The 12,539-nt window shown below is 52.9% G+C and overlaps 5 protein-coding genes across 5 annotated transcripts; 3 read left to right on the top strand and 2 right to left on the bottom strand.

Moving 5' to 3' along the window:
* Window positions 1–196: 196 nt before the first annotated feature.
* Window positions 197–2,060, bottom strand: CAOG_05919 (hypothetical protein). Its single transcript, XM_004345459.2, has 5 exons — window positions 1,554–2,060; window positions 1,353–1,439; window positions 860–1,243; window positions 561–710; window positions 197–444 (listed from the first exon to the last, which is right to left on the bottom strand). Exons 1-5 carry the CDS (start codon window positions 2,039–2,041, stop codon window positions 282–284), a joined length of 1,272 nt encoding a protein of 423 aa, XP_004345509.2. The 5' UTR covers window positions 2,042–2,060; the 3' UTR covers window positions 197–281.
* A 79-nt stretch (window positions 2,061–2,139) lies between these two features.
* CAOG_05918 (monoacylglycerol O-acyltransferase 3) lies at window positions 2,140–4,000 on the bottom strand. The gene is made up of 5 exons (XM_004345458.2): window positions 3,775–4,000; window positions 3,418–3,540; window positions 3,016–3,203; window positions 2,868–2,928; window positions 2,140–2,781 (listed from the first exon to the last, which is right to left on the bottom strand). The coding sequence occupies exons 1-5, from the start codon at window positions 3,870–3,872 to the stop codon at window positions 2,271–2,273; spliced, it is 981 nt and encodes a 326-aa protein (XP_004345508.1). The 5' UTR covers window positions 3,873–4,000; the 3' UTR covers window positions 2,140–2,270.
* Window positions 3,857–5,714, top strand: CAOG_05917 (hypothetical protein). Its single transcript, XM_004345457.2, has 5 exons — window positions 3,857–3,882; window positions 4,071–4,294; window positions 4,749–4,818; window positions 5,007–5,376; window positions 5,479–5,714. Coding segments are annotated over exons 1-5 (807 nt in total). The 5' UTR covers window positions 3,857–3,881; the 3' UTR covers window positions 5,621–5,714.
* Window positions 5,715–6,633: 919 nt separating this feature from the next.
* Window positions 6,634–10,543, top strand: CAOG_05916 (hypothetical protein). Its single transcript, XM_004345456.2, has 2 exons — window positions 6,634–6,727; window positions 7,785–10,543. The coding sequence occupies exon 2, from the start codon at window positions 8,192–8,194 to the stop codon at window positions 10,274–10,276; it is 2,085 nt and encodes a 694-aa protein (XP_004345506.1). The 5' UTR covers window positions 6,634–6,727; window positions 7,785–8,191; the 3' UTR covers window positions 10,277–10,543.
* Window positions 10,544–10,648: 105 nt separating this feature from the next.
* On the top strand, window positions 10,649–12,392 carry CAOG_05915 (hypothetical protein; the record flags this gene model as incomplete). Its single annotated transcript, XM_004345455.1, has 3 exons — window positions 10,649–10,747; window positions 10,835–10,975; window positions 11,196–12,392. 3 exons carry the CDS (start codon window positions 10,649–10,651, stop codon window positions 12,390–12,392), a joined length of 1,437 nt encoding a protein of 478 aa, XP_004345505.1.
* Window positions 12,393–12,539: the final 147 nt, after the last annotated feature.

The following is a 12,539-nucleotide window of genomic DNA, read 5'->3' as shown; positions in this document are numbered from 1 at the left end:
AAAAAAAACTCGAACTCTGAGTTGCAGATTTCGATTTGCTTTGATGGTGGCGCTCTTGAGCATCAGCTCTGATCGTCCGTCTAGCACTTGAATGAGAGCTCTCAGTTAGGAGGATCTGATTGGACATGCGCAAAATCCCTGACTACTGAACGCAAGAGTTGGATCATTGGCGTTTTCAGTTCACCAAACGAACTCGTTTCGATCAAGCATCAACTGATATTGTTACAGCCTCGCACCGAATGCAAAAACACAAAGCAACACTGGAAAAACAAAAGCCGTCGCTACTCGTCTTTGTGCTTGCGGACCATGTCGCGGAAATCCGCCAAAATCTTGTTTTCGCGTTTGGATCGCTCCTCGTAGTTGAGCATGGCCAACGCTCGTCGCTCTTCAGCACTGTAAACTTGGTTTTCCTTACGCATACGCACAGCTTCCATACGACGATGCCTACAAAGGGGAAGAAAGAGGAAGTGCAGGTGAGTTGAGTTCTTTTTTTGTTGCTTTTGGCAAGCAGACCCTTGTTCAACAGCAAGGCAAGGACAAGCAACAAAAAAGCGCCGTACCGACTGCCACTCATCACAAAGCCAACGTCTTCAAACGCCTCGATTTGCTCGGAAGTCAAGCCAATTTCACCACGACGTGGAATACGCGCGTCTGCCTTGATGAACTCGGCCATACCTTCACCTTCACCAGGAAGCAGCGCTTTACCATAGCTGCAGTCATGGGTGCAAAAGGGAGTCGTGAAACAACGACAGAATAAACAAGCGCAGATGAGAAGATGAGCGTCTCGAAACCAAACAAAAACTCAATGAAGCCCAACACCCTCTTCTTCCAAACCAAACGCGGAATCCTAACAACTTACCCTGATGGTACTAGCTTGTCGAGCATGACGTATGGCGCAGGGCCAACATCCTGATCATCGTCTTCGTTGACTCTTCCTGCTTCGGCTGATACAGCGGTTGCTGCAGCGGATGGCAACCCTGACTCTGCCTCAGCAGCAGCAGCAATCTCATTGGATGTGGCATCTGCGTCAATCGCACCAGCCCGCTCGTCTGGCAGAGCCTCAGCTTCGCTATGATCTGAAACGGAACGCGCATCCGAGTCTGACTCGGAGCCGCTGCTGCTTCGTCGACGATGCTTTCGCGATTTCCGGCTATGCTTCTTGCTCTTTTTATGCTTCTTGTCGCTTTCCACGACAATTCGCCCGACAGACGGCAGTGGTCGATGTGGCGACGGGGTACGGTTTCTAAAGTTCGTTCAAAACAAAAGAGTCAAAATCAGCCCCTCATCACCAAAATGCAACTCCACCCCACACTCTCGTGCGAAAGCGTTTCAACGCTACATTGCGACATTACCTTCGGGTCTTTACACGCGGAGGAGATGGCGAACGCGCCCATACGCCAGCATCCACACTGTCGAATGCCTCTCGTTGCTTGCGACGCCTACATTGAGTTTCCATGCCACCCACCAAAAAACCAAAGTGAGTCTCAAGAACTTTTGGATCCAATCCGCATTGACTGCCAACCTCAGAACCAAACCAAAAAAAAAACCCTTACAGCTCGAGCTGCTCAGATCCGAGGATGGATCCACCACCACGATGGGGTCGCGGACCACCAGACGACGCATCGCGCTCGAACGGTCGACCAGGACCATTGCTACGCTCGAACGGCCGTCCTGGTCCTCGCGCGGCAGGCGGAGAGCGGGAACGCGAGTTGGAGCGGCGTCGATGCGACGACCGTCTATCGTCGAACGGAGCGCCAGACCGACCTCGGCTGGGCGAGCGGGACTGTGACCGTGAGCGGCTGCGTCGTCGTGCAGCAGACGGCGATCGGGAGCGGGAGCGGCCGCGGCGACGATGGCTGCTGCTGCTGCTGTGATGTCGTGGAGCAGGCGATCTGGAGCGAGACGGGGACCTGGAGCGCCGGTCCGACCGCGAGCGGCTGGAGGATCGTGGTCGGCGTGATCGCTCAGAGGGCGAGGCGGATGCGCGGTGGGGAGACCGGGACCGGGACCGAGATGGACGGGACGAGTCGTCTGCTGGCATTGAACACTGTGCGCAAATGAATTAGGAGACTGGCGTTCGTCGTAGGTCGGCCAATACAGTAGAATACAAGGCAACAAAAGGCAGATGAAGAAATCAATGTTTAATGGAAGTGGGGTAAAAATTTTCAACAAAAACCGGGGAGAAAAAGCACAAATCGAACAAAAACACAAAAAAATCAAGCAATGTTTAGACTTTTGGTTGGATGAGTAGCAGACACGACGCGAGCCATCTACATGAAAATCAACTCGTCGTTGGGAGTGCCGAATTGGCTCTTGTGGGTCTCGAAAAGCTCACGGAGCGCGGCGAGGAACTGCTGATGCAAAGCATCGACTTGGGCTTGAGTCGGCGATGCGACACGCTCCACAGGGATTGGAGTGCCCGTGATGACGGTAACAGGGTGAGCAAACGGAACGAGCGTATTCCAGCGTCCATAGTACAGCGGCACAAAGCACGCAGCGCGCTTTGCAATCCAAGTGTTGATTGCCTTGAGGGTTTTATTGCGCGATTGCAAGATAAACTCGTTGGCACCAAAGGCGAACGTGGGGACCAGCGCGGCACCTTGTTCCAGTGCAAGGCGAACATAGCCCTTCCGGTGCTTGGCGATAATGCCGTAAGCGGGGCCAGGTCGCGACTTTAGCATTTCGGCCACGCCGCCCGGTAGCACGAGCACGCTTCTCCCCGACTCGAGCACTGCGGTTGCAACATGCGCACTAGCTTCAACTGCACCCGATGCCAGGAAGCTGTTTAAGAATAAAGTGCGACATGAGCAACAAGGAGGGACAACAAGGGAACTTGGAAAAATTTGACAAGCCGCTCATTGCGTTACATTTCCCGCCAGAACGGCAGCAGAAAGTTGGGTGAGACAGAGAGCACGCGCAAATCCAGTCCTGGAACGAGGAGAGAATGTTCATGTTAGTGAGCGAGTGACGGGGGGTGTTGGTGCTGTGGGTACGCGGGCCAAAAGTGGGCCGTACCTGGTAACAACTTGGAGCGATCGCAGCCATCAAACAGCAAGGCCAGTTGTGCATGCAGTGGGATTGTGCCGTGCGGATACAATGCCATAATGTATCGTTGTCCCTTGTCCACTGGCAACGGAGCGGTCACTGCCAGTCGCATTGGAAAGTACGCCGCCCACAGCTTTGCAACGCGATGCTCTGTAAACCTGTTGTCGACATGCATTTGCCATCATCATCACACGTGTGATTTTCTTCAAGATGAGTCTTTCTGTTTCAAGAATTCCTGATAACAATCGTCGTAATGTGATCCCATATTGAAATTTCGACCCCAATGCGAAACGCGCTGCTAATCATAAACGGCACTGTACACGCAGACACACACGCAGACACACAGACACACACAGCGACACTGTCAGTTACCATTTGGACATGCGGCCTGCTGCGCGCGTGCTTGCGCCGTCGAGGCGGAATGGCAGGTAGAGCAGCACGAGCACAAGAACACCTGTCAAATCGGCGACCCACCACGCAAGGAGCACAAGGACGCTGCATGAATGAATGAAGCGGGGGGGGGTGTAGCGACGAGAATCAGTGAGAATGAGAAATCAGTGGGACATCAGTCCACCTCGCAAAAGTGCACACATCCAGAATGAACAAAAGGCCAATGGTTCGACTGAAGTGAGGCACGGTGGAGCGGTGGTTGGAGCAATCGCACTCATTGCATTGAATTGATTGATTGACACAGGAAAAGGGGGGAAGCATGTCATGGACAGAACTCACAAGGAAAGCGGCGCCGCGACAAACCAGAGCAGCGCGTACATGGCGAGCGCAAACCACTTGTCGCGTGCGGACAGGGCGACCGGCGTCGAGATTTGCATTGAGAGGATAGTAATGGAAATGAAGTGATATGCAAGTCAAAAGGCGGGTGGGGGAGGGAGAAACAAAGTAAATGTACGGAAGACGAAAGAAAGAGACTGAGACTGAGGATGAACGAAATTTAGAAGTGAGAACGAGGCTGACAACAATGATTGTTTTTTTGCTCACTAGTCGAATTCACCTTGCATTACTATCAATAGTGCACTTGGCGTCTCAGACCAGTTTTCACTCCCTCTTTTCAGTCGGTTGTTCGTTCCCCTTCGTTTCGGGCGTCACCCTTTCCTTTTCCTTTGTTGCCCCCCCCCTGACCCACTATTCAATGACGATTGCGAACGCAAACGCACTGCTGAGCAAGCTGCGCGGCGAGTGGACTGCGACCAAGCCAAACCACCAGCTGTGCGGCGACCTCCTCATCCAGCTCAAGGTGCGACAATCCCCCCCCCCTTGTTTGCGTTTCCTCCTCTCCACCCCAGCAACTCAACGCAGAGTCCATTTCAGCGTTCAACGCTCGTCTCTCAACGCAACGCACTCGTCGCCATTCCCCAATCAAAGCGACCTCAAAGCAACGAAACAGAACGAAGATCGCGAATTTTTTTTTTTTTTTTTTTGGTGACGTGACGTTGCTGCCAAAGCGTCCTTCCGAGCTCAAGCCGAAGAAGAAGAAGAAGGGAAGAGTTAAAGTTGTAGGAAGGAAGGCGTTTTAGTATTCGGAACCGGAAGGGAAGGAAAAGGGGGCCAACGCTAAACCAGCACAGCGACTCTCGAATCTCTGTCTCTCTCTCTCTCGCTTCCTCACTCGCCCCCTCTCCGCTTGTCCGTTCGTACTCTGACATTGCGAAGGTGCGTGACACTAACCAATCGTGTTGAACTTGGTGCAGATCGCATTGACAGAGCTGTCGTTCTTGCCGACCGCGGGCGTCCAATCTGCAGAGGAACTCTTGCTCGCTCGTATGTTGTGTCGTTATTTGTTTTTGTTGCTTGGTTGTCAGTCGTATGTGATTGAGCTCGTGTCATTGGCGCGTTCTTTGGGAGGGGATAGACCACGCATGAAGGCGAGCGGGTTGCCGTCAACCAAAATCATCTCACTTCTCCGCCTGCTTTTTTGCTCGCCTGCTTTTACTCTCGCTCAAACACAGGGGAGGTGCTCGAGATTGGTGCTCTGCATAGCATCGCCGTTGGCGACTTTGCCGCGTTCGACCGCTATGCCGTGCAGCTCCGAACCTACTACTTTGATTACGCTGCCGCAATTCCCACCTCCAGCCAGCGCAGCCTCCTGCTCGGCCTGCACCTGCTCCGCCTGCTTTCGCAGCAGCAAATCGGCGACTTCCACGTGGCGCTTGAGCGACTGAACTCGGTCACGTTGACCAGCGACCCGTTTGTGCGATTCCCGATTGCCCTCGAGCAACACATCATGGAGGGTCTCGATCACCAGGTTTTCGCGGCCGTCCAGAACGTGCCCCATCCTAGCTATGTCCCATTCATGGAGCAGCTTTTGCAGACGTTGAGGTGCGTTCGTCAAATCAGATGGTTGTTTGTGGTTGGTGTTTCCCTGTTGGCTCAACTTGAACGCTCTCCTTTTCCCCTCTTGTTCTTGCCGCCCTGTTGCAGGAGTAATGCGGAAAGCGACAAGCTCAAGCTGTCAGTCGGTGATGCCCGAAAATTGGCCGCCAAAATCGAGCTGCACGACTATTCTGCCCAAGTCATCCAAAATGCGTTGGGCTACGCCAAGGAGCTTGAGCGTATTGTGTAAAGCTGTTAACAAATAAATGTTGGACCTTGTTCAAATACTGTGCGTGTCACACGAGGGCCTTGCGATGGAATCTACATGTGTCGTTTGTTGTGGACATTTTTTTTTTCGTTCAGAAAAAGGCAAAAGTGGCTGCAAGGTCGGAAACCAAGGACGGTTGAAATATATCCTTATTGGTTGCGACACCTGTACATGGTTGTCGTGGCATTGCTAACCACACCAGCAGATCAGGCCAGCACCTTCGTCAGACAGTAGAGCTTCGGACTCTGAGCAAAGTGAGACAAAGAAGAGCCCCTGACGCGAGGCACGAGTCAGAACAGCAGGAATCCGCATGGCAAAGTGCAAATTGGTGCAAGAAAAATATTCGCTGGCATTGGCATTTGCATGTGGCAGTGTGATGATTTTGGCATGAGCGTCAGGCCTGTCAAAAACGAAAAGAAGAACGGCGTCGGACAGGAAACCGCATCCGAAAGTGACGGTCGCTTTTTCATTGCCCTCGTCGCTCAGCCATGCCCACTGACTCTGTGCAGGCACACCTTTACTTTGTCTGCAAGTGGTCGGAAACAGAGCGACTGTCAAGCAAACCCAAAAGCAAAAGCAGGCCAATTCATCTTGACAGGAGGGCGTGCTTTTGGTTTTTGTAATTTTGGTTTTTTCGGTTTTACAACCAGAAAAGTGCGATTGTTCAGCAGCTCTGCTCCAGCGATCCAGGCAGCACTGCAGCTCGGTGGGTGGGTTGATGATCTTCCCTTCAAGTTGAGGCACCGATCAGCGCCGCAGCTGATGCCCAGGGGATGGATGGATTTTGGTGTAATTGCTGGGGCGTTGTTGGTTTTCGGCCATTCCATTCCCCCGTCGCCCGCTTTGGTTTCCAAGCCAGCAACCACGCCCAAAAAAATCAAATGCGCACACAAATTAAAATATCATCAACTCGATGGATTGCGAGTCACGTCGCCAATGCACATGTGAATGAGGTTTAAATCACGCAACGTCGGTGTTTCAATTTTGAGGTTCCAGTTCTCTTTTTTTTCTTTTTCTTTTTTTTTTTTTTTCGTTTAATTCAGATTGTCCATCAGCCGATCGCTCTTGTCTCTTCTTGTCAATTTATTGGTAAGGCTGACGGTTCCCCAGCTCGGCCGTTTGTCAATTGAGTGCGCAATTAGTACGCCAAAAAGTAGTCTCTGCATCGAGTTGGACGATTGCGGCAACGCTCGTTTCTGTTAGAGGGGAAAACGGGAGCGGGAAAAGCGGTTGGTGTGCGGTACGAGGTTGCAGCAACCAAGGCCAACGACGAAATGAGTCAGCGCGTCGCGGCTGCCGGGGCTGTCGCTTGGAGGGAAGGGGGCTGTTGGTGGCCGTGGTGCTGCGTACACCATCCAAACGAGGCTCTCTTGCATGCGTGCCCCTTGTCGACGGTGGTAAGGCGGAACAGACAGCGGCCTGAACGCTGGCTCCCCAAAAAAAAAAAAAAAAAAAAAAACCTACTCAAAAACGAGAACGCCGTGAACTCCGACACCCGCGTTGATGCAGTTTGCTCGAGTTGCTGCGAGGGACGCTCGTCGGATTTCGCTCTGGCGCTTGCTCTGGTCGTTTTGCCATCCATGCGGTCTGAGTAATACGCTCCGACGCGCACGGGGCATGCGCTTTTCGCATCGGGAGGGTTGGTGCCCTTTTTTCTTTTCTTTTTTTTCTGTATTTTCGCAGTTTCGCGCGACCTTGTTTTCGCGTCATCTGTTTTTTCCTCTATTTTTTTCCTTTCATTCCCTCCCTTGGTTTTCTCAGAGCTCGCCCCGTAATTTTATTTTATTTTTCCTCTTTGATGGTTCTTATTTTCGTTTGTTGGTGTCGCGACTACGCAGCTTGCATCCTGGTTTTTGTCACCCCTTTCGTTTTCCTATTTTCCAGCACTAAGCAACTCATCCAAAAAAAAAAAAAAAAAAAAAACCTTGGCAAAAGTCCAGTTCTGCTTTACGTCCATCCGTTGGTTTTGCACTCGCTTTCCGCGCCATTTCGCATCATGCCAACTTGGCGATTTTTCTGTGCAATGCATCTGCAGCTGATCATCGTTTGGCTTTTGACATTGTCGCTCCTTGTTTTTTTGAATTACTAATTTTTGCACATCGATTTTTTTTTTTTGGTTTTTTTTTTTTTTTTATGGATTTGACAGGAGCGTCAGCGTCGCTGCTGAAATTTGATTTCCCCATTACCGCCTTTTGGAGACGCATTCCGAGACACCGCTTGCCCTGAGCCTGCTTGAGCCTACATTGTTCCAGGTCTGTGATTATTTCGGGCCACAAACTCTCGATAAGCAAGAGTCGCAAAAAGAACAACAAACCACCTTTTTTAGTTCCAACTCCTATCGACCACACCCTGCAGCGTTCTTCTTTGGGGCATTCTTGTCGAACATTTCCCTTCCCAGAGACGAGGTAGTGGTTGATCTTCCTCCCAAGATTTAAATCCAAAAAGGATTTTCACTGCGCCCACTCTGGCATACTTTTCACTCGCGTCCTCAGCAATCCAACTTCCCACCCCTCCCGTTTCCTAATTTCTCGCCGCTGGGCCAATCGTCAAGCGATGCAACCACATCAACAGCAACAGGATCAGCTGGGCGCACCGCCACAGTCCTCAGACTACTCGTCGCTCTTCCAGCAACTGCAAAACCAGCAATTGCAAAAACAACAGTTTCAGCAGCAGCAGCTTCAGCAGCAGTTCCAACAATTGCAACAGCAACTGCAATCTGCTGGTGCACAAAGTCCCGCCGTGTTTGATCAGCAATTGCAGCGCCAGCAGGCGCAGTTGCAGCAACACTTGCGGGACACTGGCGATCGTGACACGCTGTCGCTCGGTTTGTCAAACCAAGCAGCGCCAAGCTCCCCAGGACTCTTGTACTCAACCGACCCCGAGAACGAGGAGGACGAGGACAACCCGGACGACGACGAGGAGGAGGACTCGGACTCCGAGTCTCGACCCCGTTCAGGCAGCTCGGCACGGAGCACCAACAGCGCTTCCTTGTCCGCCGCGTCGCGAAACAAGTCGACATTCATGCCGGTTTTGATTTCCTTGTTAAACGATCCCTCCCAGAGCACCACCATCAACTGGTCGTTCAAAGGACACGCGGTCATCATCCACGACGTGGAAGCGTTTGTTAGCAACATTATGCCGCAGCACTTTATGACGCGCAACATCAAGTCGTTTGTGCGACAGCTCAACTTTTACGGCTTTCACAAGATGACCAACCGCGAGCTCCACCAGCTTCTCCGAGAGGAGAGCATCATGATTCAACGCCCTGCCACCTCGCGGCCCAACAAGACGACGATGGCGTTTACGCACAAGTTTTTTTCACGCACACGACCCGATTTGTGGCAAAACATTACGCGCATGAAGCGGTCCAAGCGAGGCAGGGCTGCACAACAAGCTGCTGCTGCCGCTGCCGCTGCTGCTGCCGCGGCTTCGAATGACATCGGATCTACCAGCCCCATGCTCGGGACGGACAGCCTGTTCAGCCACGCAATGTCTACGCCTGGTGGTGCATCTCAATCGCCTCATCTGCTGCAGGATCAGCAGAACTTGCTTGCATCGCCCGTTATTAGCACCAGCGGCAGCATGCGGACAAGGTCTCAAACCGGCAGTCTGGCGCCTCGCGTGCACCGGATTAGTAGCAGCGACGAATCAGACGAGCAAGATTCGCTCGAACCACCAAACAACACGGCCGTCTCTAGAAGCCCAGACCAGGCTGATCGGGAGGTGGATGCTCGGTTGCAACAGCACCTGCTCTCGATGGGCCACGGCGATGTCGACGCTGTTTCCTCTTGGCTCGAGCAGCACCCGCATCAAGGGCTAGATCGCCCGTTGCCGCAGCACGATATGTCGCATTTGGCAGCTCGGCAGCATTTGCCCCAGTTCTCGCTGCAATCTCGTCTGTTGCCTCAAATCCTGACGCACCAGCATTTGCAGGCCGTGACGACGTCCCTCCCAGGATCTGCCGCACCGACCTCGCAGGAGCTGCACTGGCCCGTCCAGCGCTCGGACTCGATTGGCTCGACGCTCGGGCTCAACAATCTCTTTATTGATTCGCCGCATTCACGCATGGTCTCGCCACTGAGCGGTGGCGACGGCACTCCCCCAGTCACGTCGAGCAAGCCGACGACACCAAGTCCCACGTCTGGGCTGAGCCGGTTTGGCCCCAAGGTGGTGTCGCTGCCAAAGAGCTTTATCGATGCAGCCAACCATCAGCTCCCACCGCCCTACGTTGGCGCAATGTACTCGACTGTGCAACAATCGCCGAGTGCGACACTGCCCGTGCCGCCAGTAGTTCACGACGCGACGTCGCCCTTGAGTACCCCCACATCTCCGCACCACGGCATCGACGAGTACATTGATGCGCACAATGCTCGCGTGCTCGGGCACCGCATCTCGCCACCAAGTGGTGTCGAACGCACCTCGGAACCTCCGCTCAAGCGCCCGTCGCTCTTCTCCACGGACTGGATCAACTCGAATGAGATGAGCAGTCTGTTTAACGAACATCCGGAACTGCTCGGGTCGAAGACAGACATGTTCTCGGATTTGCTTCAGGACTCTGGCTTGGACGACCAAGCGCTGGCAGATTTCGCTGCCACCTACGGAACTGGCTTGGATGGCACTCCGCTAATGCGTCAATAGCGGGGGGATTGTGATCCATTGTTCAGGTGTAATTTTTTTAATGCTGTATTTTGGACGACCCTGTAATTTTACTTTGCTACAACAGTGTTTGGTAGCGAGTTGTTGTTTGTTTTCATTTTGTTCTTGAATTGTACATTGAACCGGTTTGTTTGTTCTCCTGCTTGCCTTTTTGTATACTGTAACACCCTCCCTCGACCTGCACCTTATTTGTTGTTGGTTGTGGTTGTTGTTAACGATTGATAAAAAGCGAAACCTTGTTGTTTTTGTGTTGTTGGACGAACGTTCAGTCCAGAATTCGCATCTTTCCTTCTCATTTTCATGCGGTGGCATGTCCGCCGCATTGCGTTGATGAGCCTCGCAGCAGTCAGCATCATGGTGCTGATTGCTACGTTGTACTCGAGTAGCGCGATCTGGGGTGACCTGCCCAGTGCTTCGTTCACCATTGGCCAAATTGAGAGCCTTCGACGCAAAGTACGCTCGCTGTCAGTTGTCGGATTGCCCGCCGGCGCTTCCCCAAGCCTTACTCAACAGTTGTCATCTGCGTGTGTATGAGCATAGTTGCTGGACCGCGAGGACACGATCGTCGAGCTTTCGAGGGAGCTCCAGGTGGTGCGGACGCGGCTGCTCCAGGTGGACCAACGAGACCAACAACTCGGTCTCGGCCTCCGGCAACCTGATTCTGTAGTAAATCCATCGCCAGTGAGTCGTGCTTGCGTCGTGGTGACTGGAGCTGTGTGTGGTTGGGAGAGCTTCAACAGCCACTTGCCGAGGCGACGGGTCCTGAAGCAACACGCCCCCACAGTCCCACTCGCTATTCACTCACAATCACAATTACAATATGGCGTTCTGTTTGCGCTGTGCACTACATCCTTGTTTTTTGTGGCCCTGCGTCGTCCTCCCCCCCTTTGGCGATCGCCAGACCCACTCAGAGAATGCCACTTGGATTCGATTGCGCCCCGAGCAGCTAGCCGAGTACCAGCAGATGCTCGACTCTTTGCGAATCTACATGTATGACATTGCTTTGGGACGAGAGATGCGCTGGCTAGTCGACGACAAGTACGGCGCAGAGCAGCTGTTTATCAACCTGCTGGCGACCAGCGCATTCCACACCACTGCTCCAGACAAGGCCAACATGTTCTTTATGCCATTTCGTTGCACAGCGTATCGCCGGAGCGTGCAGGAGCGAGTCCTCGGCGATATCGTTGCCAAAAACGTCACTGCCCAGTACTTTGATGTGGTCATGAACAAGTACAGGTGGTGGAACGTCTCCAGTGGCACGGATCACTTTTACATTTGCGGGCACGACATGGGCACTGCCGTGACAGCGCTCTCGCATCCGGCCCTGGTCAAGAACGCCATTGGATTGGTCAATACTGCCGATTACGACGATGCGCGGTATATTCCTCACAAGGACATTTCGCTACCACCCAACATTGACGTCCTCCCTTCAGCCCACGTAGCGACAGAAGAAGAAATCACTGCAGACCTGATTCGTCTTGAAATGGCCCGAGACAGGCTCTACCGGGCAACGCGGCAAAAGGTGGCGCATCCAGACATGAACTTTGAGCCCTTGATGGAACGCCGCATGGGCAAGTTGGTTCAGTACGGTCTTGGTGGCTTGATTCACCCACGCGAGAAGCGCACAAAGCTGGCCTACTTTGCTGGGCCCCTGCATTACGGTCGAGTGCGGCCCAAGGTACGTGACGCGTTCGCCAACGACACAGACATTGTGCTCTTCGAGGGTCGGCACGCACAGCCCATTCTGTACTACAATGAGCTCGCGACATCAAAGTTTTGCTTGTTCTTACGAGGGTATCGAGCATGGTCGCCACGCTTGATGGATGCCGTCTTCATGGGATGCATTCCGGTCATTATTTCCGACCACTACGATCTTCCCCTCGGCCAGTTGCTTGACTGGAGCGAGTTTAGCATTACCATCCCAGAAGCACGCATTCCAAGGCTCAAGCAGACACTCCTTGCAGTCTCGGATGCTCAGCTGTCAAGGATGCAGAACAGGTTGGCTGAGGTTTACCAACACTTTGTTTGGAATGACCCGCCCAAGCCGTTCGATGCGTTCCACATGGTACTGTGGCAGCTATGGCGCCGAAGACGCTGAATAGCCAGTGAATTTATTGATGTTGTGGATGTTAATGAAGCTTGCGTGAACGTAGTTTCTTGTTTTTGTACAATACTATGCCTTCTCGATCAACCTATGGTGACAGCCCCTCATTGTTCTGCTTGGTAGCATGTCCACATGAGCCCT

The sequence above is a fragment of the Capsaspora owczarzaki genome (genome assembly GCF_000151315.2).
Source record: "Capsaspora owczarzaki ATCC 30864 unplaced genomic scaffold supercont2.10, whole genome shotgun sequence".
NCBI lineage: Eukaryota > Filasterea > Ministeriida > Capsasporidae > Capsaspora > Capsaspora owczarzaki.
Note: the sequence above shows the minus strand (reverse complement) of the source record. Positions and strands in the feature narration are given on the sequence as shown.